The sequence below is a fragment of the Mirounga leonina genome, unplaced genomic scaffold (genome assembly GCF_011800145.1).
Source record: "Mirounga leonina isolate KUSES-001 unplaced genomic scaffold, KU_Mleo_1.0 Mir_176, whole genome shotgun sequence".
Taxonomy (NCBI): domain Eukaryota; kingdom Metazoa; phylum Chordata; class Mammalia; order Carnivora; family Phocidae; genus Mirounga; species Mirounga leonina.
In genome coordinates, this window is record NW_023270454.1 from 8,058,811 (window position 1) to 8,086,389 (window position 27,579).

Consider the following 27,579-nt stretch of genomic DNA (forward strand, 5'->3'; position numbering starts at 1 on the left):
ACACCCCACCTCTGCATCCTGCAGCACCTGGACTTACCTACTTACCTCTCAGAGTTATTGTATACGATCGGCTCTCTGTACCACTCCACCCCACCCCACCCCTAGATTGTGAGGTACTTGATGGGAAGAGGCTGCACTTTTCAGTGGAAAATTCACATCACCTTAGGCACAGTGCTTGGCCCCTCTTAAAGGATTCATAGATATTTGCGGCATTAGTGATTGATAGAATTCAAGAAATCAGACCTCCAGCCCCAGATCCATCACTGGCTTGCTTTACCTCAGTTGTCTTCTAGGGAAAGTTATTGTTTTTCCAGAACTAGTTCTGGTCATGCATCCAGACCACAAAGTTATCAGCAGAGGGCATCATTTCCATGTTTGACTGCCCCTGCATATTCAGCACACTGCCACCATGTGGGGGCAAGGAGCCAGGACCTTAGGATTCAAGTTGCAAAGGGCAATGGACAAGAAATTACAATTGATTAAAATTATAAAGATTGTTCTATTAGATATGCAACTTTTATGTGACAAGTAATCGTGGGCTGCCTTGTGACATTTCTCTTACTGTACTGTTTCACTTGTTTTACCTCTCCATATAAATGAAAAGCTGGTCCAGCTCAGGATTGAGTTTTTTCTGAGGTTTCTCAGGACAGCACTTTGCTCATAGAGGTGTAACAAGTTTGTGACTTGCTAATTAAACCATTATTTTACTTTATGCCAATGGTTCTTAAGTTGAGGCAATTCTGTACCCCAGAGGTCATCTGGCAGCCTCTGGAGACATTTTAATATATTTTTTAAAGATTTTATTTATTTATTTGAGAGAGAGAGAGCATGCAGGGGAAAGAGAAAGAGAGAGAGCATGAGCAGGGGAGGGGCAGAGGGAAAGGGAGAAGCAGGCTGCCTGCTCAGCAGGGAGCCTGTTGTGGGGCTCGATTCCAGGACCCTGCGATCATGACCTGAGTGGAATGCAGATGCTTAACTGACTGAGCCTCCCAGGCGCCCCTGGAGACATGTTTAATTGTTATGACTTGGGGTGAGCTAGTGGGTAGTGGGTAGTGGGTAGAGGACAAGGATGCTGCTAAACATCCTTCAGTGCCCAGGAGAGCAGCCCCACAACAACGAATTACCTGGCTCAAAATGTCAACAGTGCTGAGGCTGAGAAATCTTGGGTTTCAAGTTTGGCTTTGCAGTGGACCCTTTTCAAATGAAATATTAGCAAGATTTCCAATTGATTTTTAAAAACTGAACTGCTTTAGTCGAACTGGAGATGGAGGGTTTGGAGCCCCCACCTGCTCAGCATCCTCAGCCCTCTGTCCATGGGTCTCTTGGCTTTATGGCTCATTATTTTAAAGCCATCAATCTTTAGAGTTAGACAGACTTCACTGTTTTACAGAGAGGATAATAGACCCCTGAGAAGCAAAAGATCGGTTTAAGGCCATACAACTATGGGTCCTGAACCTCCTCCTTATGTGGATGGACTCACACTTAGGCAGGAAAATAAAAACAACTGCTCCCTCCCACTTCCCAAATTATAATCTATCCAGGGAAGCTTCTCGCTATTCAATCAGGTTGTGGAAGATCGTAGGCTACCAGGCTGCAAGCTCCCCCAAGGGCAGAGCCTCTTTCACCTTTGTATTCCCATGGTCCCGGGCAACTTCAGGTGCTTCCTAAATGTTTATTGACATGAGAAGAGGACTGCAAATCTCGGGCCCTACACAAGGCTCTGACTGCCAGGATTTGGTCAAGTTAGAGTGGCAGAAGACATAAAAAAGCTTACCTAGAGCAACTGAATTTAGGAGTGGGTGGGGTGGCATCCCTGCCCCCCCCCCCCACCAACTCCCTCCCATGATGAGAATGGGACCTCAGAGAGTTCAGGTGGCATGCCTAAAGTGTCATGACTTCAAGGTGGCAGACAGACAGACACGTGAATTCATAATAGTCTTAGCTTAGGGAAGGCATGGCTGGCAGCTAGAGAGACGGGGGAGGGGGCATTGTGCTCTGTTCTCCCTAAAAAGTGGGGAGTCTTTAGTCACTCCCTGTGAGAGAATCTCACAAAACCGCAGGAATGCAGGGGAGCTGAGGCCAAGCAGAGGAGGCTGGAAACCATCCCTTCCCTATAGCCCGACCTCCTCAGAGAGGGTGCTCTGAGCCAGATCTGCTGGCTCCTCTGTTCTGAGTGGCCTTTGATAGGCTGCCCAGCTTATCATAACTGGCAGTGACCATGGCTCCATCCAGGGAGAGAGACTGGCTGCCTCCCTAGGCTGTTGCTCTCCGGGCCTAGCCTGTACTAGCCAAGGCTGGCGATTGCACTCCAAGAGCTGAGACCCTGGCCCTCATGTCAGGACCTGAGCAGACTACCAAGGGGAAGGACATTGGGACTGCCTTTATCTTAGAGAACTATTAGGGGAGGTGCTGTGGGGAGAGATAGAGCCTCAGCCGGGAAGGTAGGAACCTGCCCTCTGTTTCAAATTCTGCCATTCAGTAGCTGTGTGGTCTTGGGCAAATTACTTCCTCTCTCTGAGCCTTTATTTCCTCGTCTGTAAAATCAGGGCATAGGCTGATTATCTGTAAGCTGTCATCCTGATCCTATCATCCCAATCTTGACTGCAAACTGGTCTTAAAGCTCCCCTGGCCCATAGTCAGAATCTGCAGAATTTAAAGTTTGCATCTAGCAGAGAATCAGTGGTTCTCCAATGGAGCCTTCTACAGTGCTGGGCTGATCATGACTCAGTGATCCCAGCCCTCCCTCCCAGTCCCCTTCCAGCTCCAGTCCTATGCCTTGTCCCTGTGCTCCCACCATGTGCTCCTGAGCTCCTCTGCCTAAAGACACACTTTCTCTATCACATATCCCAGTCCCTTTTATCCTTTGAGCTTCTCCAGGAAGAATAGTATTCAAGCCCAACCCCCAAGTTTTCCAGGCTTACCTCTGTGCCCCTCTCCTCTACACCCCACACCCCTTCCCTCCAGCCACCCTGGAAGACTCATCCTTCCCCCAACACTTGGCTCCTTCGTTCCTCTGGGTCTTTGCTGCTCTCTGGCCTAGAACAGTGCTCAGGGGTCCCATTCTCAACAATCTTCTCTGGTGACTGCTGAGCTCAAGTGCCCTCTCTGAAGCTTCCCTCACATGCAAAAAGAATTCATCACTTTGTGCCCTCATAATTAAGTAAAGTGGTTTGTTCATTAATATGACTAATTAGATTCCCTTCCAGACTACAAGACTGCCAAGGGCAAGGACTTTATCTCTGTCCATCCAAAACCTAATGCAAAATTGAGGAGAGGCTCAGTGGGTGTTTGCTGAAGGAATGAGGTCTCTTGTTGAAGGTAATTTCTATTTTTGAGTGTTCATAGCGCCTTGGACTTCTCATACATCATGTTCTGCCAGGGATTTAGTCATCTGTAGGTGTCTTCTCTCCTGTTAGACTCTGAGCCCCTTGAAGTAAGGCTCTGCTTCTCATTCAATAGTGGTTTATTTTCCTTTCAGCTTTTTAGTTATATAGGTAATACACGTTCATGCAAAATATACAAACAACACACAGGTGTGCATAGTAGAGTAGTAGTAAGCACAGAAATTCTTGTTAACAGTTGGGTGTGTATCCTTCCAAAGGCAAGATTCTACTTTTGCTGTTCATTCAAACATTACACACACATACATGCTTCTTAACATTAAAGATCTTGCTCTGCATCTTTTAATTTAGCTTTGTTTTACCATGTAGGATTATAGTAGGGTTTAAGAGCAGAGAGGCTCTCAAGCATCCTGCCTGGGTTAAAATCCCCAGGGTGATAATGGGCAACTGACTTCACTGAGATCAGTACCTAGCACAAAGTAAATGCTTGGTAAATGTCTGCTATTATTATTATTAGCTATAATCTTTGCATCCTCAGTGCTAAGTACATTGTCTTACATATTATATGTTTGATGAATGAAAAACAAATGAACAAAGAGATAAATTCTTAAAAATATTTCAACCTCTAATCATTAGGTACAGATCTAACTACCCCAATGCTTAACTCACGGGCTGTAGACATATCTGAAGGTGCCTGCTCAGCTCCAACTTCATTTGCTAGGAATTGAAACCCTACCCAAGATTTTGGCTGAAAATAGACTTTCAACCACCACCCTCAGCCACAGCTGATTGCACTAAGGATACTTAATCCAGAGAGGGTTAATCATTGGCTGTGCAGTAATTGGTCCCGTTTTCCTTCTTAGGAATGAACTAAAGCACATAGAGACTGAAGTCAGACAGTCATAGGTGTATGAACTACAACGTCATTAGAGACAGGGGTAGGGTGGTCATTCTCCACAACGTGGAACCTAAGGACTATGTAGAGAAAGCTAAGTGAAAAGCAGGACTCTGCAGAGCAATGCACAAAGAGAAACAGTCACAAGAACCAGGCAGAGGATGAGAGAGAAAATGGCAGCTTCTGTCCTGATAGGTGGCCCTGAGGTCTGGCTGTCTCAGGAGATCCTTGGATACTCTTTTGATTAACCCCTCTTAGCTTGGGATTGCTTTAGCAGGTCTCTGTGCCTTACAACTAAACACCTTAGCCCCCTCCTGGTTCCTTGGTGCTAGGCTCTCAGCTTCTGCACTTTGTACCCACCCCTTGGTCTCCCCTTCTCCCCCTCTGTCTGCATGTCCTCTGCTTACTCCTAGACCGATCTACTCGGTTGCTGACTTTTCCCCTGTACCGCATACTCTTGTTCTAGCTTTCTGGCCTACCTCATGATTCCTCTCTCCCCAGTTTCTCTGGCCACCCCTCTCCTGCCATTGCCCTGAGGCTTAGAACCTAGAAAGTAGAAGAATTTAAACCTCGTGAGCTCATACAATCCCTGCAGCTGAAAGCAGAGCATTCTTTGTTGCTTTAGAAAGGGTGGAGGAGTTGAGGGAGGAGGGAACGAAGTCACACGAAAGAGAATCACCTTTTTCCACATCTCATCCCTCTTGCTGTTGAAGTCACCTGTGCCTGGAATGTCCACGAGTACAACGCCTTCTGGAATCAGCTCTGATTTGGGAAGAGTCACTTCCACATGTTTGATCAAGGGCCAGATTTGTGTCTCGGCTGACTCTCCATCCAGGTCTCTCCTCTGAGTCCGGATGTAGGGGTCCAGCTTGACAGACAGCTCTCCTGCCTGAGGAAGAAGGACAAAGTCACACACACCAGACATTCTCCCAGTTCCTCGGTCCTGGATCAGCTGTGATTCAGGTTCAGCAAAGGTACACTGAGTAATGGTAAGAAACAGCACTGGGCAATGGATACCAGGAGGCCTGTGATCCCATCTGCAAGGGTCTATGCTCTGAGAGCCAGAAGGGACCCTGGAGATCAGAAAGTGCAAGCTCCTTAATGTACAGATGAAAAAACCAGAGCCAATTAGAATGGGGCTTCAGCAGAGTTATAGCTTCACTGGATAACGATTTCATCCTTGAAATTCCATTTCAATTCTTACTCTTTTTTTTTTAGATTTTTTATTTATTCATTCAAGACACAGAAATACACAGAGAGAGAGAGTGCATGAGCAGGTGGAGAGGCAGAGGGAGAAGCAGGCTACCCGCTGAGCCAGGAGCCGGACGTTGGGCTTGATCCCAGGACCCTGGGATCATGACCCGAGGCGAAGGCAGACACTTAACCATTTGAGCCACCCAGGCGCCCTCCATTTCCATTCTGAAATTAATGTTATTAATATGCAATTGTCTACATTTTGGAGAGAGGGCATTCTTCCCCCATGGCTAATGCAAATATCGGGATTACCAGAAAGCCCTGACTAGAAAATTGATGGTGATATAGTGACCATATTTTCCAAATTGAAAATTGGTCTGAAATTGATCTTTAAAAAGGTTTTTAAAATTTCTCTTCCAAGTACAAAAAATATCTGGATGCATAGGCATTTCTAGAATGTTATAATGATGAGGGGAATGGGGAACTGTTCTCAGCCCACTTTCCTAGCTAAACATATCTTCAGGCAATGACATATTTATGCCAGCAACCATGTGTGACAGCAAATCTCTACTGGGATACTATTTCAAAGAAGATTTGGGATATATGGTGGTCATTTTTTTAAAAGATGTATTTATTTGAGAGAGAGAGAGAGAGCACTGAATGGGGGGTGGGCAGGGGAGAAGAGTAGAGGGAGAGGGAAAGAGAGAGAATTTCCAGCAGACTCCCTACTGAGCACAGGGCTGGATCCCATGACCCTGAGATCACGACCTGAGACTAAATCAAGAGTTGGACACTTAAGCAACTGAGCCACCCAGGTGCCCCTTCAGTGGTCATTGTTAAAAAATATCTATAGAATGGTCCTGAGAGAAAGATAAGAACAGAAATTCTTAAGAGAGTTGAGATTAAATCGGGGGATTTGTTGCAATCTGGGTAGGGAGTTATGGAATTCATCGATTCTAATCAAATAACAAGAAATTGTGAAAGAAAAGATGATAAAAGTTCTTTAAGATATTTAATTTAAAACTAAAGCAGATACTGGGGCACCTGGGTGGCTCAGTTGGTTGGGTGTCCAACTCTTGGTTTCAGCTCAGGTCGTGACCTCATGGTCATGAGGTTGAGCCCCGTGTCAGGCTCCCTGCTCAGTGCGGAGTCTGCTTAGGATTCTTTCTCTTTCTGCCCCTCCCACTCGTGCTCCCTCTTTCTCTCTCTCTCTGAAATAAATAAATAAATCTTTTAAAAAATAAATAAAGCAGATACACTAAGGGCAATGTGAAAAAAAAGCATGGCCTTGAAAAGTCCCTTTGAATAAGAAGAAGGCTTAACCCAATAAACCGTCTCAGGACAAACCATTCTGGGAGGCAAACTCAACTTCCTCATTCCAGTCTAGAATCCTGGACTCAAACTTTGAATCTGTGTCCTCACTTACTGAGATGTAATTGTGTTTCTTTTTTTTTTTTTAAGATTTTATTTATTTGGGGCACCTGGGTGGCTCAGTTGGTTAAGCGACTGCCTTTGGCTCAGGTCATGATCCTGGAGTCCCAGGATGGAGTCCCGCATCGGGCTCCCTGCTCGGCAGGGAGTCTGCTTCTCCCTCTGACCCTCCTCCCTCTCATGCTCTCTGTCTCTCATTCTCTCTCTCTCAAATAAATAAATAAAATCTTAAAAAAAAAATGATTTTATTTATTTATTTTTGAGAGAGGGAGAGAGAAAGACACAAGCTGGAGGGCGGGGAGGGTAGGGGCAGAGGGAGAAGCAGACCCCCTGCTAAGCAGGGAGACCAGGCTCCATCCCAGGACTCTGGGATCATGACCTGAGGTGAAGGCAGAGGCTTAACCGACTGAGCCACCCAGGTGCCCCTGTAATTGCGTTTCAGTATTTCAACTCCTAGTTTCAAGGGGTAAATTTGTAACATTGGGAAGGAATATTTCTAAATACAGAGTAGTGAAGAAATGGATACTATATTGATACCTTGGTGTAACACTTGGTTTAAGCTGAGTGTGTGCAGATAAAGTAAACAGTTCTGTAATCATTGTTTCTCTGGACATGCTCAGTCTAAGTTTTAGACATTAGTGTAATTATTTTGAACAGTAATACCCATTTAAATGTAAGAAGTGACTATTAGATTTGTTTGATTTCCTAGATATACAAGAGCTAAGTGCCTTGAAAGATTTCATTTATTTGACTTCTAAGTGTGCCTGATCGAGTATTTAAAAATTTTTGAGAGAACAGAATATATTAAATCTGAACTGTAACATAAAAAGTCTAAGGAAACTTGATTAATTATATAAGTAAGCATTAGCTACTTAAGGAGGACTTGCTATGTTAACCTTAGGAGATAATTGAACATTAAAATTTAGAACAAGTGTAAGTAATTGTTCTTATTTCATACAAAAAAATTCCAGATTTATAAATAGAATAACAATATTTTAAACATGAATTTTAAGAGACAAGAAACACTAGGTTTTAAATGTATAATTGTAATAAATTACATATTAGTTCCATAAGTGTTTTACTTTAATTTAAAATGAAATAATAAAATGAATATTGATTATAGAAGTGAGGAGAGCATTGTTCTACTTGCTGCATATCCAATATCCAGCCTGTCCTTTGTCCATGCTAGCAGAATAGTGCTTGTTTGTTTGTTTGGGCAGTGGATTGAGATTGGTCCCAGCCAGTCATAACACATTTGCTTCTTGCTTTAGACTCCCTTTCAGCTAGGAAAGGCCATGTGACTGAACCAGAGACCTGTTCTGAACAAGAAAATCTACCCAGAAGTTTGTTGGGGGTGTTTCTGAGAAAGCTTTTACTTTCCCAGGAAAGGGGAGATGTGGTTGATGCCAACTTTTATCCATTTCTTTCTTCCATGAAGCCAACTGTGAAGTCCAGCACTTCAGTAGCCATCTTATGAGTATGAGGCAACAAGTTTGAGGGAAGGCCAAGGAAACCCGGGAGGTGTTGATCTTGACATTGATGAGCCATTGAACCAACCCACAACCCCAACTGCTTCCAGACTTCTTATGTGAGAAAATGAACAAATCCCTATTCATTTAAGCCATTATAAATTGGGTGGTTTTGTTTTTAAACATTTGTAGCCAAAGCAACCTTAATTAATCCTCAAGTAACTAAATAGTCTTCCCTGTGCACAAAAGACCCCCCAGTCAGATACTAACATTTCTCATTTGACAGCCATAAATAATGAAAAAGAACTTGGGCAGGGATACTTCTGAGTCGGGAATCAACTCATTTCCAATAAAAACACTGTGCCATGAGCAAATCTCCTAAATGAATTCAATTCTTATACTTGTGACTCATGATAAAATAAAGAAAGAAATCTCAAAGCTACCTCTTCTGCCTTGAGGGTGATGATTCTGGAGGTGGGAATCTTTCCTTTAGGCTTTGCCCTTAGTAACTCTTCATAGTTCTTTCTTTCTGCTCCATTTCCATAAAACATTTGTAGCTTCCAGATGGCTTCCTCCACGGCATCATCCCTGTCCCACGCGTCTGCCTCTTCTCTGTCTAGTTCCTCTGTCCTGTGCAGGAGTTTAGTCAAGTTCTTCAGCTCTTCCTTCCACTCCTGCCAAGGGAGAGTAGGGCCAAGCCCCTCATGACACAGATATGGAAAACAATGAAAAAGGGAAGTAGTCCATTGTTCCTGTGGAGGCGGTGAGGGGCTGCATATATCCAAGAACTCTAAAATCATCTAATCCTGCAAGGGATCATCTAATCCAAACCTCTTGTTTTGTCATTAAGGAAACAGGGACCCAAGGAGGGAAATGGCTTGCCCAAAGTCCCATAACAACAGTGACAGGATACAGGCTAGAACCCCCATCTCTCTCTACAGAACTTTCTCATTCTGTACTTGTTTTTTTTCATTCAACAATGGCATAAACTATATTTACAAGGAATATAATGTTAATCTCTAAGAGAGAGGGAAAGGAAAGAAAGAAAAGGAAGGGAAGAAGAGAGGGAAGGAAGAAATAAAGGAGGGAGAGAGGGAGGAAATAAAGGAGGGAGAGAGGAAAGAAAACAGGGATGGGAAAGAGGAAGGAAGGGAGGGAGGGAGGAAGGAGACACTTACCTGGTCAGAGAGAAGGTGGATTTTGGCCTCATACTGCTCACAGCAGCCCGAGCTCACTTGTACAATACATGAGGTACATATACTTTCTCCAGATACTGGTAGAAACATTGCTTGCTGGATGATGGCATTGATCAGGGAGCTCTTTCCAGCCCCCGTGCTTCCAAATAATCCAATGTAGATCGGGTCCAATGACGGTTTTTCAATCAAGGCAAGAAGCCTGTTTCTAGATTGATTTTTTAATGCACATTGTAATGGTCATCAAAGCACAGTGGGAAGGATATAAAAATAGAACACGAAGGAAGTAAGTTCCAATCCTAGGCGAGTCATACATGTTTTTGAATCTCTGCTACTTTCTTGATCAGAAGGGAATATTAGTCCCTGCTTCCTACACAGAGTCGTCATTAGGCTCAAAAGAGATTATGCAAAAATACTTGGTCATGATAATTCTATACAAACTCTGTAATGCCTATCCAGATGTGAAGCATCCTGGTTTGTGTTCTCTGGAAATTACATAGTCCTGATCCTAGAAATAAATTTTAGGCAGAGGTAAAGTATTATTGGGAGCAACCCAGAGACTTTCCGAGCAGGAGATTCAGCCCTGGCACCAATCAAGTCCTTCAAGTCAGCTCAGCCCAGTGGTTGAGGCCACAGGCTAGAGTTTCACACAGCCTGGGTTGGATTCTGGCCCTTTAGTTTACCAACAGTGTGACTCTGGTCAATGTCTTGGACTCTCTAAGCCACAATTTCAGTAAAATTGGGATGATAATAATAGTTCTTCCTTTATAGGGGTATTGGGACAATTAAATGAAATTTTATATATGTAAAATATTTAGCAGGTTACCTAGCAAGAGTGGCAACCCAATGAATGGCATAAATAAATAAATAAATAAATGCCCATAGCTACATAAATGTTCAGCCTTCTTTGCTTAGTTTCTAATTGAAAATTCCCTTTCATTGTTGGAGAAAAGCATCTACAATCCCCTAAGGAAAGAATGGATGGAAGATTTGATAGGTAGCTGATATCAGACTCACATGAGATACTTGACTCCATTAGGAATGCTGTCATCCAGGAAGACAGACTGAATAAGTTTCTGATACGTGTTGCTCAAAACCCTTCTGGTCCGTGACTCCAATTTTTCATCTGGAATCAACAGCAATGTATTACCTGGCATGTACCTGGCAGAGGTCAAGTACTACATCTCCAAAAGAGGAATGTGCTCAATATCACAGAGAAAGGGGAAAAAAAAGAAATGAAATGAAAAGCCAATTAAATATGATAGCAAGTTATGTGATACTAGCGATAATTGCCCAGAGGAGATAGCAATTACTGATTGAGAGCCTCCCAAGGAGCTAGCCTGCTCTGAAACTCCTTGTAACAGAAGTCAGCATATGCTTTGCCATGGGCTATAGCCCTTCTAGATTCTTCTCTCCTGTGGTCATAAAAAGAAAAATTGCCGGGGCATCGTAGAAATATTCACCAAGGCACCAAACCAACCATTTTCACAGTCTTCGTTCTAATCAGGAAGAGGTTATTTTGATAACAACCCTCCTATCCAGAGACTCCTACAGATGAATTGTCAAATTATAGATCTCTGTAGACTCTGAGGCCTCCTTTTCTGGATCAGGATCATTTGAAAATATTTCATCCTTCTTTCCAATTTAACCTTCTCCTGCTTTGAGCATTTTCACACATTTGGAAAAGAACAGAGCCACACTGGAAGAGGCCACATAGCAGTCATAACACTCACATTCCTTAAGAGCACTTTGTTCCATGGAGGGAAATGCTCGGAACCTCTGGTCTCTATCTGAACGTCTTCTTTTTTTCATTGGTTCTTTAAATACATCATCGTCAACTAGACATAAACAGAGGTTATATAAAATTAGAAGTCTTGGGGCATAGTATACTTGCCTGATCTCTATCAGTACACAAACCCAGAGAATCTAAGAAGGCTCCTGCCAGCTCTGTATGCCTGTAAACTCATATCAGAAGCAGGCACAGTTGGGCCATTCCAGTCTGGTTGCTAATTCCCAGAGTCATAGCACTTTGCATCTAGCTCCAAAGTGCCGTCTAGCATATCTCCCAGAAATGAAATGAAAAGTTTGGAAATCCCGAGAAGCCAAAATGGCTGGATATTCTTCACTAAATGCCAACTGTGTGCAGAGAAGCCCAAGATAAGACTAAGTGTGGGGTGAAGAAAGGCCTCTGGGAGGTCTTTTCAAACTGGGAAAGAAATTGATCAGGAGCCGAATGCGGAGGAAAGAATGGGCCACATAACCAGGGCAAATAATTTCTCCTTGATCATCTATAAGATGAGAGGGCCGACAAAAAATATACTCAATGTAACAGTGTGGGAGGGTGTTCTACCAGTGGATGCCCTTCAGAGGTTAAATTTGGAAGAATTTTCCCCCTTCTTCATTGAAAGTCATTAGCAGCTGCTTCCTTACATAAAAAGGAAGGGAAATCTCTAAGAAGCAAGTCTTTGTAGTTCTCCAGAGATTTATTCACTTTAATGGTTTCCTTTGGTTATGAAGTGAAGGGCTGGTAGGGTCCATAATCCTTGGGAAAGGGCACAACCAAAACACTGTGTTTTGGATGAGTTTTAGAAAACACCCCCTGGTGGTCTCCACCTGGTTAGAAAAGGGCCATAAGTGGGTCTTTGGGGTCAAGGTGATTGGAAATGATCCTAACCCAGTGCTCCTGGGATTGGGAAATGGCCATGAGATGAACCCTAAGAGTTGATCCCCAAGAGTCATGGCACTCCAAGCTCATACAGGAGCGTGAGGCCCCCAAACTGAGCATGACACTTGGGAGGTCATCTTCCTTGAAGAACCACAGAGAAGTTTCACTTTGGGACCCAGGATAGCAGCCTATGCAGAAGGCCCAGCCTCCACCACTGGGCTCCAGACAGCAGGTCTTCCAGACGGTTCAGCCTTACGGCTTCCAGGACAAATCCTGCCATGTCCTGGAGCCAGCTCACACCCCAGAAAGTATTGCAGTGCAGTGGGATGCTGTTTGCCAAAGCCCAACTCTCTGCCACTTCATGTTCATGCAGTGACAGGGAGTTGAAAGAGCTTGTATTTCAGACCCTCCTGTCTCAGACATTCCAACTTCTTTGATCGAGCTCAACTCAAAGAATTCATCATGGCTTAGTTTAAGGATTGCATAGAATTAAATACCAAGTTGCTGGCTCAGTGGTTGGAGCTGGAGAAGAAGAAGCAGGGAAGAAAAGAATCTGCCACTCAGGCCACCCTAGACCAGCTACAGGCCGAAGAATACTTTAGTCCATGTTATAAAAGGTGTCTCAGGATTCCAACCTTCGTGTCTTAAGTGAAGGATGTCAGGCTTTGATCTCGACTTCAGAACTCAGGAACTCTTTTTTGCAAACAGTATGTGCATAGTATCTTAGCCATGTGTATAAAACAAGGGATGGGCCCATGTATCCATGGCCTTTATTTCAATTTTATAAGCACTGGCAATTAATCTGATAAAAGATCGGAAGCTTATTTCTCAACCAAAGCAAAGGCTAAGAAGTCAGATAAAATAGCAGGGTTTTAAACTTTTTCTTCAATTTCTAAAATGAAAAGCCCCTTGGAAAGGAGAAAGTATTCTATCTGGGATTTGGACCATTTAAGGGTACTCTTGCTATATAGATTGTAACTGGAATGAACTGGTCTGAACTGGCCACATCTCTTCTCATTCCTTGTAACGGCTCAAGCACTCCCTCTCCTTTTCCAGCATTTTAAACTGAATCACCCTAGAAAAAGAGCAGTAGGGGTGGGTGGGGGCAGTCCAAAGCTAGTCTACTGCTGCTGTTGCTTCTTGCTGCCACCAGGTGTCGCTTTTGAAAAACTGATCCTTAAAAGCCGGACACAGGATACGGGCTCATTAATCCCGAGGGTTGCTGGACAGAGAGTGCCATGGATCTTCCAAGCAAGCTCTTTCAGGGCTAAGCTCAACCAAGGGTGCCCCAATGTTATCATTCTTTCAGTTTACGTGACCAGCCATGCCTCAGATGCTAGCCACCACCCCACTGACCCAGAAACCGTGTATTCCTTGCACCTCAGGGATTTCATCCCCTGTGAGTGAGGAATTTTTCCTCTCAATTCTCAAAACACAAAGGATGTGGTACTCCCTGTTTTCTGTACATAGGGGTTACTTTCCTGCATCTTCCTAGAGAAGGCTCCCTCCTTGGCTCCAGGGGCTCTACATCAGCCTTCTAGGGAGGGAGGCCGCCCTCCCTGACTGCAAAGGCTTTCACCCTATATCTCCCCTTCTAAGAAAAGCACCTGATATGATTCCAGGGGCCTTACCTTGCCCATTCCAAGAGAGACTACTCTCAGAAAACCCAAGATGGGTTTCTGGAACCTCCTTTTAAAAGGGCTGTGTGTGTGTGTCTACAAATATAATTGCTGGTCAGACAGTCTACTACATTATGAATAGTCTATTTTAGTTGTTGAAATAATTTATATTCATTCACTATTATACCATGTCATAAGAAATCAGCTTTTGAATAAAGAGGAAGGAACACTGACTATAATTAAATACAGTCTCAACCCATTGGCCCTTCATTATATAATGATAAATAGGAACTATTTATTCCATCAGGGAATATTGTAGGGATGTTACCTGGATGTGGCCCCTGACCCACAAAATCCTCAGTGTCTTCCATCTCCTGTTATGCAAACGCCTGCTTTTGTCCACTTAGGAGAACCAGCCTGAAAATACATACAAAGTACAAGGGTGGGGGTGGGGATAACAGCAGAAGTTCTAAATACAAAAAGCAAAACAAAAACAACAACAATGTGTAAATCTGCTTCTGCTTTGTTTCCCCGACTAGATTCCAAGCTCCTAAAGGGCAGTAGCCATTCTAACTTGTCTTTGAATTCCTCATAACATATGCTACATGTCTATTTAAACATGACAAAGATCCATGTTGGACTATTGGTTTTCAATAGTCCTTACATCTATAGAACTTTAAACTGATATTATCTGAGATCTTTAAGACTACCCACTCTGAAATAACCATAAACCTCCAGTGATCAGAGCCATAAAGGTGAGATTATATGGCTTTACTCCTTTGGGTGACATAAATGGCCCAATCAGGTAAGCCTTGGGTTCCGTTATATTTAGTTCCAGCAGGTCTCAGCAAGAATCTGGAAGATGGATGGAACATTTGATATTCCTAGGGTTCCCTGGAGTTGCTTTGGGAGCTACTGAGTCGGGCAGGAGAGCTGCGATAACTAGGTTCTCTGGATCTTCTTTTTTTTTTAAAGATTTTATTTATTTATTTGAGAGAGACACACACACACACACACACAGAGCACAAGCAAGTGGAGGGACAGAGGGAGAGGCAGAAGCAGACCCCCGCTGAGCAGGGAGCCTGACATGGGGCTCGATCCCAGGATTCCAGGATCATGATCTGAGCTGAAGGCAGACACCAAACCAAATGAGCCCCTTCTCTGGATCTTCTTTACCACCTCACTCCACTTCGACGAGGAAGACACACCTACTCGGCTCTATATGCAGCACCACAGCTTGGGGTATCTGCAGGGTTAGGGGGTGGGGCAAAGAGAGGCACATCCAAAAGGAGAAGTGTCAGATCCCACCTGCCTGCAGCCCACAGGCCGACAGACCTTGGGCATGGAGAGAGAACAGGGCCAAGAGAGGCCCAGAACAGAGTGCACTGCACAGACTGGGTAGGGATATGCTATCCTGGAGCTTCTTTGTCTCCACACATAGAGAAGAATTTGAGCAACACAGGTGGGGAGCTTCCTCTCCTTATCTGATGTTGCTGTGTGGATCACTCAGCCATGTGTTTCAAAAGCAGACAGTCACCGGCCCTTTTGAAAAATGCAAAATCCCACCTGATCTGTCAACTGCCACTAGACTCCTGGGTTGTTAGAGTCAAAACAGCCTCTTCTGCTTAGCTTGGCTGGTGGATATTAACTGGCCAAATGGTTTCTGTACTTGGTAGGTGTTGGCTGGATGTGGTGGGAATCCCTACTAGGTGCAAGGTCCTGAGGCTGAGTTCTTCATCTCTCCATTCTTTATCCTGAGGCTCCCTCTCAGACCACCCCAAACTCCCTACAGTTCTCTAAGGCATGGCCTCCTAATCATTCATGCAGTTTAGCGTAGGCTCTTCTCTCTGTGTAGGGTACCCTTCCCCACTTCTTCCTGGTGAATTCCTACTCTTTCTTTAAGACCCTGTTTTAGCATTTCCTCTATGAAACTGTCCTGATTTCCAATCATTCCCTTCTTGTGTCACCACTGCTCCAAGCACACCTCTGTTATACTCCTTTCTTGCCCCTTCCTCCTTTCTGAACCATGAGCTATTGGAGGTTCTATCTACATTTGTTTCAATGTTGCATTTCCATCATGAAGTGCAATGGCTGAAAATAAATGTTGAATGAATGAATGAATGAATGAATGAACGAATGAAATAAGGGATGGGAAGCTTCTGATGAGATTCTACACCATAGGATGTTTTTTTTTAAGTTTTTATTTAAACCAAATTAGTTTTTGATACAATTAGAGTCCCAGCTTAAAGAGTAAAGCAAAGAGTAGGAACAAGAGGACAAGTATGCAAATGGAACAGCAACAACCATGAATAGTGTTGGGAATGCTGAACTTGACAAGGGGATGGTATGGCAAAGGCAGAAGATGTGGATAGGACTTCACAGCGGTCTTCAAATACATGACCTTAGAGTTGCATATCCAAGAGGGATGATACATGTTTTCTGTGGTCCCAAGAGAGGACCACTAGGGCACTTAGCTTTCGTGGAAGGTACATTTCGGCTTAACATACTCTAGTAGTTAGAGTTGTCCAAATGCAATGAGCTCCCTTAGAAAGTAATGAATTTTCTGCCACTAAAGGTCTCTGAACCTATACTGGGGGGACCATTTAACAGCGACATCCAACTAGATGAATTTTAAGGCCTCTTCAAATCCCAAGATTCTATGTTCTTACTTGAATTGTTTGCCAGCAAAGCTAGTAGTAGAAGTCCTCTACGAGGTCACAAAAATTCACGAGAGACACAAGCAGTTCCTGGTTTGTAATGGTGAGTTGGAAATGTTAAGTCACATCAACACCTAGGTAAGATAGGAAAACAAATGTGTAGATGAGCTATAATGTGTGCAAGTATATGGCAATGCCTATCAATAACGTGATTTTTTTTAAGTAGGCTCTATGCCCAACATGGGGCTCAAACTCATGACCCAGAGACAAAGAGTTGTGCTCCACCGACTGAGCCAGCCAGGCGCCCCCCCATCAATAACTTTAGATACAGAACTAGGAATTACCCCAAGAAAGAAAGCAATCGGTTGTTTTCTGAAGACAGCAGCTCAATGAGCCACAGTCACACAAAATGTTAGGCACCGTATCAGAGGTGTATCCAGCACAGAGCTTGACACTTAGTAGGTGCTTAACAAATGCTTACTACAAGAACGAACACACTCGGGGCGCCTGGGTGGCTCAGTCGTTAAATGTCTGCCTTCGGCTCAGGTCATGATCCCAGAGTCCTGGGATGGAGCCCCACATTGGGATCCCTGCTCAGTGGGGAGCCTGCTTCTCCCTCTCCCTCTGCTTGCCACTCCCCCAGCTTGTGCTCTCTCTCCGTGTCAAATAAGTAAATAAAATCTTAAGAAAAAAAAAAGGAAGGAGATTTAGAGGAGAAGCAGACATGTTCAGCAAATCCTGAGCACTGGTTTTTGGCTTCCTTTAGGTTTGCAGGGACTTCATCTAACTTCATTTATGAAACCAACGGTACACAATGGCTAGCAAAGGCTAGCCAGGGTTTGGCCTGGGCTTTGCTGCTGCATGCAGTGGAGACACCAAATCATGAGCCTCCCAATGCAGGGGCATCTATGGTACCAGTGCATGAGTAATTTGTGATCCCTCACTGAAATGTGGAGAAACTGGAAATGATTTGAGTTATGGTGGTGGCAAATTGGGCTTCCAATCCCTTCTGCCAGTGTCCAAAGACTGGCAGGAAGAGACCATTTGATCAGTAAACCAAGACACTGGAAAGTGGGAAGGAATCACTAACAAAAAGGCTGAGAAAGTAGAATGAAAGAAACACCAGGCACTTAAAAGGAAAGCTTATAAACAGATATCTCAATAGGGAGGGTAGTCTGGTGCAGACACTCAGTCCATAGTCCCTGAGCTGAACTAGGTGATGGTAGAAAGGGCAATAAGGCACCAGTCAGGTGTAGAATGTACAGTTCTGGCTTTTCCATCAGTCAAAGAAGCTGTAGGACTTCAGACAAGTCATTTTTATCACCCTTGGTCTTAGTTTCCCCATCTATGAATGAAAGATTGATCTAGTCCTTCTCCGATTTAGTTGGATGCCAAAAGGATTAAAATTCTTAATTTGAAATGTCACCTGCCATTGAAATCAAGACTGTACCAATGATTAGGGCTCCTGTGCAATCAAAAGCAGTACAACCAAGATTCCTGTAATTTCAGGTTCATTTCGCTTTCAGGAGCAAAGGACCCACGGGTGCACAGTCCTGCCTCGAATTATGTGGGGATCGACTTTATCCCCAAGGAGAGGCAGTAATGGTGGTTGCATCTTGTGAAAGTTTGGCTGCTGTGGAGAAGCAATTGAAAAGAGTTCAAATTTATTGCTCATACAGGCAAGGTTTTCACATGTGGTTTATTTCACTTGCATTTCAACTGCGCCGTTAGCACTGAAGTTTTGATTTTAGTGCTTATTTACATTCATGTGCACTGAGCCTAAGAATAGCATCTTTTAAATGAGACTCTCTGCATATTTAGCTAGATATGGGAAGGTTGCACAGAACGCATTTCCTGTTAAACAATTTTGACTTTTGACAGTTATTCTTGCTTCTCCGATTCTCCCTTTCTTGTTTGTGTTTACTTGATGTCTTTTTTTGACATCAAATGCACAAATTCAGTAGTTATCCCTTTATTAGAACAGCTTCATATACTGGAATTAAATAAAGAATGCTCTTGAGCCCCTTCTTCTACAGATATGGACACTGAGGCCCAGTGAGGGAAAGGAACTTGTCCAAGGTCAGAGGGACTCCAAGTTTAGTGTTCTCTCCATTCCACCAAGCAGCCTCTCATAGGTACTATATAAATAAAGCCTCTGGAGCTTAAGTGCAGGAGAATGGAGGGAACAGCGCTCACAAATGAGGGGCTCCTTCAAATACATAACAAAGGCATTTTGGAAATGAAGACTGTCGAGTAGGACTGAGAATAGCTACTCAATAAAATTGTACTTGGGACTCAAACTGAAGTTTTTGATTGAACATTCATTCTTCAGTGCCCTCAGAAGTAAAATAACCCAGCGTGTGTGTGTGTGTGTGTCTGTGTCTGTGTTTGTCTGTGTCTCTGTGTGTGTGTGTGTGTGTGTGTGTGTGAGAGAGAGAGAGAGAGAGAGAGAGAGAGAGGTGGGGGGGGAGAGACTGAGTAGAACACTTTCACTGCATTCCGTGTCTGATGCAGAATTGAATGTGCTTAAGAATTGCAAACATCCTGTCCTCTTCCCCCTAGCTCTTCTCCTTCAGCCAGAATCTCATCTCACCCCACCTTGCTTCACATCATTAACCCTTCCTAACATGATTCTTGTTATCCTTGCATTTCTGTCTCCTACCCCTACCCCCAAGGAAGCACTAATAGGAAAACATCAAAATGCCTAACTTAGCAAACTTCCTTTACAGGGTATTTTGATCATTAATTGGTTTACTCCCTACTTTTATTGAATGTGGGAAGGATTTGGTCCATAGTAAGCATTGAATACATATTTGTTGAAGGAATGAGGTGTTATCTTTTAAATGTATCTTAGATGGTAAGATTAATAATGGCAGGAATTACATTCATTCATTCATTTATTCAAATATTTGTTGAGTGTCTATTATGTGCCAGGTATTCCTAGGTGCTGGGCCTACATCGGGGAACAAAATGGGGAAGGTGTCTACACACACAGGGCTTACATTCCAAAATGTGAATGGTGTAGTGGAAATTACTCAGGATTTGGGGATCATGTTCCAGGACTCCAATGTAACACTGAACAAATCACCTAACCTCTGTAAGCCTCAGTTTATCCACATATAAAATGAGACTATAAAGAGACCTATATCAGGAGTTCATTGTGATGACTAAATGTAATATTTCATGCACAGTTGGTTTGTAGGCACTTAAGCATCCGTATAAATGTTATTTATTTTTAGAATATTTGGTGAAGACACTTAAATTAGAAATCAGTACAAGTATTCACCGGGGTCAAGTCTATTTAGTTTTGAGAGTATATATGCCACCTTCACTGATAAAGTGACTCCATTCTTGTCCACATTGATCAGTCAATAACCTTGAGAGTTCTATCTCATTGTCTTTCAAGAGGCCTTGGTGAAGTCTTAACCTCTTCCCATAGAGAGGTGGGCTGGAGTATGAAATAAGGAGAAGGAGATTCTTAATAAACTTATGGAATGCTGGTGACGTTTAGGATTTATTTCCTTTCTTTTTAAGTTTTAAGCACCTTTGGTATTGGCAACGTATCCTAACCACTTTATTGGACATTGCACTGCTCTTCCAAGCTAGGTATGTGCCAAAAAAGCAATTTAAACACATTAGCTCTGAAGCAAAAATGAAACAAGGACCTGCGAATCCCCAAAGGATAAGAGTTACATTTTCAGCATTAACACATGAGTTAGTATGTGCAACCTGAGAAGCGCAGCCCCCAGAGGTAGATATAGTAAAGGAGTTATTAGAATAACATGATTTTCTCCTTCCTTCACCCCCCATGAGGAGGTAAGTAAAATAAGCAGATATTTTCATAACGTACATTATCAGAGGCAAATGTACAAACAAAATGAATTCCAATCTCCTCATACTGCTCCCCCAAGCTTGCCAAAGCTAATGAGACAGAAGATGACATTAATAGGGCACCTGGGTGGCTCAGTTGGTTAAGTGTCTGCCTTTGGCTCAGGTTATGATCTCAGGATCCTGGGATCAAGCCCCGTGTCAGGCTCCCTGCTCAGTGGGGAGTCTGCTTCTCCTGCTCCCTCTGCCCCCCCTCCCCATGCTCATGCACTCTCTCTCTCTCAAATAAATAAATAAATATGACATTAATACTACCCCTGATGATGACTGAAATTGCTGTTTTTTTTGGAAGGGAGGAATGATTAGAAACTTGCCTAAGATCACACTCTTACGTAAAATTCAAGCTAAAACCTGATTCTCCAGATTCTATTTCATTGGTCTTTGCATAGCCTTAAAATTCACTTAAACCAACCAGGAAGTGAAACCCACTTTCTTTCACAAAAAAAAAAAAAAAAAACACTTACCTTAAGATGATTAAGAGAGGGAGAAGAAACAAGTCTTCCATATAGAAAAATTCCAAATAATTTATGTAGATACTTTACCCTCAAGGAGAGGGAACATAACCCCCCACTCCTTAAGTGTGGGCTTTGCAGAGTGACTCCCTTCCAAAGAGGGCAGTCTGGAAAGGAGGGGAGAAAAGTAACTTTACAGGAGAGAGACCTGACACACATTGCCTCAGCCAGGTGATGAAGGTTAACATCAACAGTCACAGATCAAACTGTCTGTATGTACCCTTGACCTGATGAGGTGAGAGCAGCACTTTAACTCTGTGATCTTCCTCCCCTAAACCCATCACTCCAATCTAATCATGAAAAAAACAGATACATTTCAATAGGGGTTAAACCTACAGAATATCTGACCAGTACTCCTCAAAACTGTCAAGATCATAAAAAACAAAGTCTGAGAAACTGTCACAGCCAAGAAGAGCCTAAGGAGACATGACAATTAAATGTAATATGGTGTCCTGGATGGGATCCTACAACACAAAAAGGAAAGTAGAAAAAAAAAAAAAACTAAGACAATCTAAATAAAGTATTGCCTTTAGTTAATAATAATGCTACAAATATGGGTTCATTAATTGTGACAAATGTACCATTCTGATGTAAATAAGAGAGAAACTTGGGTGTAGGTTATATGAGGACTCTTAGTACTATCTTCCCAATATTTCTATAAATCTGAAGTCTATTTCTTTAAACCAAGCATACATTACAGCAAAAATTACATAAGAGATACAACTTACCAGATGTCACTTTTTCTGCTTCAGCTTTGGGAGTCCACAGAAGAGATGGTGGCAGTTTCTTTGCCTTGGTAAAGATATGTGGAACCAGCTGGGGTATATAGCCCTTTGTGGCCACAGTCACAAGCCACATTCACACAAGCAGAAGTGAAACTGACTTGCCATCCAAGGGCTGTTTATGACGATCTCCCCCTTCTGAAATTGATTCATGCTATTTCCCTCTCTCATTTAAACTTAAATTGTGTGTGAACTGGGGATCTTACATCCTTCTCTGCCCTATTCCTACAAGCAGGAAGGTATTAGTAATTTTTTTCTTTCCAAATAAATTGCAGCATCCATCCTGCAGCATTCTTTCTTTGAGGGGGAAATTTATTCTGATGGATCTTTTTTTTTAAAGATTTTATTTATTTATTTGAGAGAGAGAGCGATCACAAGCAAGGGGGAAGGATAGAGGGAGAAGCAGACTCCCTGCTGAGCAGGAAGCCCAACTCAGGCCTTGATCCCAGGATTCCAGGCAGATGCTTAACTGATTGAGCCACCCAGGTGCCCTATTCTGATGGATCTAACTTACTTGAGCAGATAGGAAAAATGCCCCAGTCCCAAGAGAAACAATGCACTGGTTCCTACACCTCCAAATACAAGATCACTGCTCAAGATACATGACATAAGATGGTAAAGATAAACTGACTCTTGGTAACAAAGTCTTGAAACTCACCAAAAACCAAACAACATTGGGTTGTTTGTAGAAATGAGGGTCATAAAGTTTTAAAGATCTCTTTGGAACTTAAATTTTACATCCATTAAAAAAAAGAGAGAGAGAAAAGAAAAATGGGGCGCCTGGGTGGCTCAGTTGGTTAGGTGTTCTACTCTTGATTTCAGCTCAGGCCATGAACTCAGGGTCATGAGATGGAGCCCTGTGTCAGGCTCCGTGCTCAGGGAAGTCTGCTTGAGATTCTCTCCCTTCCTCTCCCTCTGCCCCTCCCCACCCCCCACCCCTGTACTTGCTCTCTCTCTCTGTAAAAATAAATAAATCTTTTAAAAAACCCAGAAAAACAAATATTTTTAAAATGCTGTCCAATGGAGAAGAAAGTATAACATACTCTACTTTGCTGTGTTTGGCAACCTAAACAATCACATCACGTACAGGGAAAAAATTTTTTAACCTTCAGCTTCAGGTTGTGTTTGACCTTTAAAGGCAGACTCAGTCATTACCAGGATAACTCTCAGTAACTGTAGGTATTTTTTAGTCCAAAGTGGGGATTCGGAAAGCAAAGAAGTTAAAAAGAATTAAAGATAAATATTTAGACTGTGATCTTAAAAACTGCTTTGAACTTTTAGCAAGATGGTATGCCTCATCCATAAGAAAACCATGGAAATACCAGTATAAAGTTCAAAGCAAAGAATATCAATGTGAATACCATCCTTAGAGTTGGATCTTATGCTTCTGGGCAAAAATCACAACTTAGTCTTATGTTCACGTCACATATGCTCAGGTCTCCCCCTACTGGCTGTTTCTTTGCATTCTAAATCAGAGGTACTACTAAAGTACTTAATAACTAAAATTAATTTTGATCATTTTTAAAGATGCCTGGGTTATTTATGGAGGTCCTTCATACCTGCTATTGGACACCCGAAATCTAGGTCTGTTAAAAGTTTGGGAAATCTACCAGGCTGCATTTTCATTGAATTCACTGGAAACACTGAAGCAATTGAGAGAAAATTTGCACAGAGCCCCATCATCACACCAACCATCTATCAGAATCTGCACTCATGTGCTCTGCCTTCCAGCCTGTTACTAGAGGAACATCAGAAGCAAATCCCTTCTACACTATATCCTACTTAAAGAGTCTATCCAACAAGAAGATCTAACAATTGTAAATATCTATGCCCCTAACATGGAAGCAGCCAATTATATAAGCCAATTAATAACAAAAGCAAAGAAACACATCGACAACAATACAATAATAGTGGGGGACTTTAACATCCCCCTCACTGAAATGGACAGATCATCTAAGCAAAAGATCAACAAGGAAATAAAGACTTTAAGTTTTTTGTTTTTGTTTTTGTTTTTGTTTTTGACAGAGAGAGAGAGACAGCGAGAGAGGCAACACAAGCAGGGGGAGTGGGAGAGGGAGAAGCAGGCTCCCCGCGGAGCAGGGAGCCCGATGCAGGGCACGATCCCAGGACCCTGGGATCATGACCTGACCTGAAGGCAGACGCCTAACAACTGAGCCACCCAGGCGCCCCGGAAATAAAGACTTTAAATGACACACTGGACCAAATGGACTTCACAGACATATTCAGAACATTCCATCCCAAAGCAAAAGAATACACATTCTTCTCTAGTGCCCATGGAACATTCTCCAGAATAGATCACATCCTAGGTCACAAATCAGGTCTCAACCGGTACCAAAACATTGGGATCATTCCCTGCATATTTTCAGACCACAATGCTTTGAAACTAGAACTCAATCACAAGAGGAAAGTCGGAAAGAACTCAAATACATGGAGGCTAAAGAGCATCCTACTAAAGAACGAATGGGTCAACCAGGAAATTAAAGAAGAATTAAAAAAATTCATGGAAACAAATGAAAATGAAAACACAACTATTCAAAATCTTTGGGATACAGCAAAGGCAGTCCTAAGAGGAAAGTATATAGCAATACAAACCTTTCTCAAGAAACAAGACTCAACTATACAACCTAACCCTACACTTAAAGGAGCTGGAGAAAGAACAGCAAATAAAGCCTAAACCCAGCAGGAGAAGAGAAATCATAAAGATCAGAGCAGAAATCAATGAAATAGAAACTAAAAGAACAGTAGAACAGATCAATGAAACTAGGAGCTGGTTCTTTGAAAGAATTAACAAGATTGATAAACCCCTGGCCAGACTTATCAAAAAGAAAAGAGAAATGACCCAAATCAACAAAATCATGAATGAAAGAGGAGAGATCACAATCAACACCAAAGAAATACAAGCAATTCAAAGAACATATTATGAGCAACTCTATGCCAGCAAATTAGATAATCTGGAAGAAATGGATGCATTTCTAGAGATGTATCAACTACCAAAACTGAACCACGAAGAAATAGAAAACCTGAACAGACCTATAACCACTAAGGAAATTGATGCAGTAATCAAAAATCTCCCAAAAAACGAAAGCCCAGGGCCAGATGGCTTCCCAGGGGAATTCTACCAAACATTTAAAGAAGAATTAATACCTATTCTTCTGAAACTGTTCCAAAAAGTAGAAACGGAAGGAAAACTTCCAAACTCGTTTTATGAGGCCACCATTACCTTGATCCCCAAACCAGACAAAGACCCCATCAAAAAGGAGAATTACAGACCAATATCCCTGATGAACATGGATGCAAAAATTCTCACCAAAATACTAGCCAATAGGATACAACAGTACATTAAAAAGATTATTCACCACGACCAAGTGGGATTTATCCCTGGGCTGCAAGGTTGGTTCAACATCCACAAATCAATCAACGTGATACAATACATTAATAAAAGAAAGAACAAGAGCCATATGATCCTCTCAATAGATGCAGAAAAAGCATTTGACAAAGTACAGCATCCTTTCTTGATCAAAACTCTTCAGAGTATAGGGATAGAGGATACATACCTCAATATCATAAAAGCCAAATATGAAAAACCCACAGCAAATATCATTCTCAATGGGGAAAAACTGAGAGCTTTCCCCCTAAGGTCAGGAACATGGCAGGGATGTCCACTATCACCACTGCTATTCAACATAGTATTAGAAGTCCTAGCCACAGCAATCAGACAACAAAAAGAAATAAAAGGCATCCAAATCAGCAAAGAAGAAGTCAAACTCTCACTCTTTGCAGATGATATGATACTTTATGTGGAACACCCAAAAGACTCCACACCAAAACTGCTAGAACTCATACAGGAATTCAGTCAAGTGGCAGGATATAAAATCAATGCACAGAAATCAGTGGCATTCCTATACACTAACAACAAGACAGAAGAAAGAGAAATGAAGGAGTTGATCCCATTTACAATTGCACCCAAAACCGTAAGATACCTAGGAATAAATCTAACCAAAGAGGCAAAGAATCTGTACTCTGAAAACTATAAAATACTCATGAAGGAAATTGAGGAAGACACAAAGAAATGGAAAAACGTTCCATGCTCATGGATTGGAAGAACAAATATTGTGAAGATGTCAATGTTACCTAGAGCAATCTACACATTCAATGCAATCCCCATCAAAATACCATCTACTTTTTTCAAAGAAATGGAACATATAATCCTAAAATTTGTATGGAACCAGAAAAGACCGCGAATAGCCAGAGGAATGTTGAAAAAGAAAAGCAAAGCTGGCGGCATCACAATTCCAGACTTCAAGCTCTATTACAAAGCTGTCATCATCAAGACAGTATGGTACTGGCACAAAAACAGACACATAGATCAATGGAACAGAATAGAGAGCCCAGAAATGGACCCTCCACTATGGTCAACTAATCTTCAACAAAGCAGGAAAGAATGTCCAATGGAAAAAAGACAGTCTCTTCAACAAATGGTGTTGGGAAAATTGGACAGCCACATGCAGAAGAATGAAATGACCATTTCCTTACACCACACACAAAAATAGACTCAAAATGGTTGAAAGACCTAAATGTGAGACAGGAGTCCACCAAAATCCTAAAGGAGAACACAGGCAACAACCTCTTCGACCTCAGCTGCAGCAACTTCTTCCTAGAAACATCACCAAAGGCAAGGGAAGCAAGGGCATAAATGAACTATTGGGACTTCATCAAGATAAAAAGCTTTTGCACAGCAAAAGAAACAGTCAACAAAACCAAAAGACAACTGACAGAATGAGAGAAGATATTTGCAAAGGACATATCAGATAAAGGGCTAGTATCCAAAATCTATAAAGAACTTATCAAACTCAACACCCAAAGAACAAATGATCCAATCAAGAAATGGGCAGAAGACATGAACAGACATTTTTTCAAAGAAGACATCCAACTGGCCAACAGACACATGAAAAAGTGCTCAACATCACTCGGCATCAGGGAAATCCAAATCAAAACCTCAATGAGATATCACCTCACACCAGTCAGAATGGCTAAAATTAACAAGTCAGGAAATGACGGATGTTGGCAGGGATGCAGAGAAAGGGGAACCCTCCTACACTGTTGGTGGGAATGCAAGCTGGTGCAGCCACTCTGGAAAACAGTATGGAGGTTCATACTGTACAATCCAGCAATTGCACTACTGGGTATTTATCCCAAAGATACAAATGTAGGGATCTGAAGGGGTACATGCACCCCATGTTTATAGCAGCAATGTCCACAATAGCCAAACTGTGGAAAGAGCCAAGATGTCCATCGACAGATGAATGGATAAAGAAGATGTGGTGTATATATATGCAATGGAATATTATGCAGCCATTAAAGGAATAAGATCTTGCCATTTGCAAGGATGTGGATGGAACTGGAGGGTGTTATAAATATAAAAATAATAAAAATATAAATAAGTCAATCAGAGAAAGACATGTATCATATGACCTCACTGATATGAGGAATTCTTAATCTGAGGAAACAAACTGAGGGTTGCTGGAGTGGTGGGGGGTGGCTGATAGACACTGGGGAGGGTATGTGCTATGGTGAGCACTGTGAATTGTGCAAGACTATTGAATCACAGATCCGTACCTTTGAAACAAATAATACAATATATGTTTAAAAAAAAAAAGAAGAAGAAGAAGATAGCAGGAGAGGAAGAATGAAGGGGGGAAATCGGAGGGGGAGATGAACCATGAGAGATGATGGACTCTGAAAAACAAACTGAGGGTTCTAGAGGGGAGGGACATGGGAGGATGGGTTAGCCTGGTGATGGGTATTAAAGAGGGCACATTCTGCATGGAACACTGGGTGTTATACGCAATGAATCACGGAACACTACATCAAAAACTCGTGATGTAATGTATGGTGATTAACATAACAATACA

At 42.4% G+C, this 27,579-nt stretch overlaps 1 protein-coding gene across 1 annotated transcript in view; it reads right to left on the reverse strand.

The window, feature by feature from the left end:
* Positions 1 to 27,579, reverse strand: part of NUGGC (nuclear GTPase, germinal center associated) — a 61,529-nt gene that overhangs the window by 31,000 nt on the left and 2,950 nt on the right. The window contains exons 2-9 of the mRNA XM_035022624.1: positions 21,593 to 21,656; positions 16,477 to 16,598; positions 14,136 to 14,224; positions 11,257 to 11,361; positions 10,541 to 10,649; positions 9,509 to 9,731; positions 8,774 to 9,004; positions 4,916 to 5,125 (exon numbers count right to left, since the gene is read on the reverse strand). Of these exons, the coding sequence (XP_034878515.1) occupies positions 4,916 to 5,125; positions 8,774 to 9,004; positions 9,509 to 9,731; positions 10,541 to 10,649; positions 11,257 to 11,361; positions 14,136 to 14,178 (921 nt within the window). The 5' untranslated portion in view covers positions 14,179 to 14,224; positions 16,477 to 16,598; positions 21,593 to 21,656. The remainder of the gene's footprint in view (positions 1 to 4,915; positions 5,126 to 8,773; positions 9,005 to 9,508; positions 9,732 to 10,540; positions 10,650 to 11,256; positions 11,362 to 14,135; positions 14,225 to 16,476; positions 16,599 to 21,592; positions 21,657 to 27,579) is intronic.